The following is a 2,833-nucleotide window of genomic DNA, read 5'->3' as shown; positions in this document are numbered from 1 at the left end:
AGGCCTTCCGCCTCCCGCAAATCACCCTCAGCCGAACCCCGCAGCAACCAGGGCAGCTCCTAGGCCACAACCACCTAGATCGGGACCTCCAGTTCAGTAGAGGGCCCCCACCAGCATGTTTGTAGTAACCACTACCGCTTAAACGATCCATAGTATAACTCATGTCCATGGTACTCCCATTTTCCTCTTATTTGATCCTGGCGTAACTTTATCCTTCATAGACTCAGTCGTTGCAAATAAACTAGAACTGAACATAACTCGAATGCATGCCTCTTTAGTCGTAGCATCCCCCATAGGTAAATTCATCGAAATAGATAAGTTATGTAAAGATTGCCTCCTAACTCTTGCAAACCATGAACTGACTGTAGACCTGATCATGATGCCCATAAAAAGGTTCGACATCATCTTAGGTATAGATTGTCTTTCTCAGGTCCGGGCAGTGATGGACTGCCACAGCAAAACGGTCACTATAGCAGTCCCTGGGCAAGCCTCCTTCACAGTAAGGGGGAGAAATAGGCTTGGTACACTCGAAAGCTTACAAGCCCTAAGCGAATCAGAATCAGTCGAATCCATGATTAGCCAGATCCCAGTAGTGTGGGATTTCCCTAAGGTATTTCAACAAATACCAGGACTAGCCCCAAGATGAGCAGTAGATTTCTGCATAGACCTCAAACCACGAACCACACCTATATCGTTACCCTTGTTTCCCATGCCCCCTTACGAAATGAAAGAACTTAGGAGCTAGATAGATGAGCTACTAAACTAAGGCTTCATCTGCCCGAGCGTCTCTCGGTGGGAGCGCCGGTCCTTTTTGTGAAAAAGAAGGACGGGTCGATGTGCCTCTACATTGATTACAGGCGACTAAACGAAGTTACGATAAAGAACAGATACCCTCTGCCGCATATTGACGACCTGTTCGACCAACTGAAAGGTGTCAGATATTTCTCCAAGATTGATCTGCGATCAGGGTATCACTAGCTAAGAATAAGGGATGAGGATATCCCTAAGACAACATTCATGACTCGTTATGGGCACTACGAGTTTTTAGTAATGTCATTCGGCCTCACAAATGCTCCAGTAGTATTCATGGACCTAATGAACCGAGTTTTCATGTCGTACTTAGACCAGTTCGTAACCAGTTCGTAATCGTGTTCATTGACGACATATTGGTTTACTCCAAAAGCTAGGAAGAACATGAACAACACCTGCGCACAGTCCTAAGTACACTAAAAGATAATTAGTTGTATGCCCAACTGTCCAAATGCGAATTTTAGGTAAAGGAAGTGAAGTTTCTGGGGCATGTGGTAAAGGCAGAAGGCATAGTGGTCGATCCCGCGAAGGTGAAAGCAGTATCCAAGTGGGAACAGCCTACCATGGTCACCGAGGTTCAAAGCTTCTTGGGCATGGCAAGGTATTACAAACGCTTCATCAAGAAATTCTCAAGGATCGTACGACCACTCACTCAGCTGACAAAGAAGAACGCCCGATTCACCTTGGATGAAAATGCGGAAGCAGCTTTCCAAGAGCTAAAAATGAGACTTACATCAGCGCCAGTGCTCACTCTTCCACAAGAAGGGGAGACGTTTGTGCTGTATAGCGACGCTTCAAAGATGGGTCTAAGCTGTGTTCTGATGCAGATCGATAGGGTGATCGCTTATGCTTCTCGTTAACTAAAGAAGCACGAGGAAAATTACCCGACACATGACTTAGATTTGGCAGCTGTGGTCTTCGCTCTAAAGATATGGAGACATTTTCTCTCTGGGGAAGACTTCCAGTTATTCTACGACCACAAGAGTTTGAAATATATATTCACACAGAAAGATTTGAATATGCATCAGCATTGGTGGATGGAGATGCTTAAAGACTTCCGCTTTGATTATCTTACCATCCTAGTAAAGCAAACTTTGTCGCCGATGCCCTGAGTCGGAAGCAGAAGCATGAACCAATAGCCAATCTAATGATCAAGGAATGGGAGATGATAGAATTTTTCCAAAACTTCGACATCTAGCTCACCCTCGATGAGCCAGATGCTTATGTGGCTCTTTTAACTACAAAGCCAACCCTGGTTCGTCAGATAATTTTTGCCCAAGATCAGGACGAGTGACTTATCAAGATGAAGGAGAGGTGCAGGAGTGAGGAGGTGCCCTGTTGGAGAATTGGTAATGATGGTAGTCTCGAATATCAGGAGCGAGTATGGATACCTAACAATGCAGATTTGAGGAAAGAAATGATGGTAGAGGCACATCACTCCAGGATGGCCATATACCCGAGGAGTACAAAGATATATAATAACATAAGAAGGCAGTATTGGTGGGGCAACATGAAGTGAGACATCGCAGGTTTTGTAACAAGATATATGGTGTGCCAGAAGATAAAGGCTAAGCATCGCAAGCCTGCAGGCCTTCATCAGCCACTACCAATGGCAGAATGGAAGTGGTACAGTATCTCCATGGATTTCATTATTGGGCTTCCTAGGACTCAGAGGAAACATGACTTGATATGGGTCATTGTGGATAAGTTGACAAAGTCTGCTCGATTCCTTCCTATTCGGACGACGAATTCGACTGACAATCTGGCAAGGCTCTACGTCCATGAAATCGTTCGGTCCTATGAGGTTCCTCGGGAGATCATATCAGATCGAGACTCCCAGTTCACATCCACCTTTTGGAAGAGGTTGTAGGAGGAACTCGGCACGGAACTCAAGTTTAGTACGGCTTTTCACCCCTAGACGGATGGGCAGATAGAGAGAGTAAATCAGGTTTTTGAATACATTGTAAGGGCGTGTGTCCTCGATTTCAGGGGAAATTGAGATGACCATTTGGCCCTCGCGGAG

The 2,833-nt window shown here is 45.4% G+C and overlaps 1 protein-coding gene across 1 annotated transcript; it reads left to right on the top strand.

The window, feature by feature from the left end:
• Positions 1–442: 442 nt before the first annotated feature.
• LOC131245985 (uncharacterized mitochondrial protein AtMg00860-like) lies at positions 443–1,670 on the top strand. The gene is made up of 2 exons (XM_058245824.1): positions 443–610; positions 1,275–1,670. The coding sequence occupies exons 1-2, from the start codon at positions 443–445 to the stop codon at positions 1,668–1,670; spliced, it is 564 nt and encodes a 187-aa protein (XP_058101807.1).
• The last annotated feature ends 1,163 nt before the right edge of the window (positions 1,671–2,833 follow it).

Source organism: Magnolia sinica, chromosome 1, assembly GCF_029962835.1.
Source record: "Magnolia sinica isolate HGM2019 chromosome 1, MsV1, whole genome shotgun sequence".
In the NCBI taxonomy this organism is placed as follows: Eukaryota; Viridiplantae; Streptophyta; class Magnoliopsida; order Magnoliales; family Magnoliaceae; genus Magnolia; species Magnolia sinica.
The sequence above is the reverse complement of the archived record's forward strand: the minus strand, read 5'-3'. Positions and strand labels throughout refer to the sequence as shown.

Excerpts from the sequence above, each read along its gene's own strand:
- LOC131245985 (XM_058245824.1), top strand. The coding sequence starts at position 443 with ATGGACTGCCACAGCAAAACGGTCACTATAGCAGTCCCTGGGCAAGCC. Across the intron at positions 611-1,274 it reads TAGTGTGGGATTTCCCTAAG|GTAAAGGAAGTGAAGTTTCT; the intron begins GTATTTCAACAA and ends TGCGAATTTTAG.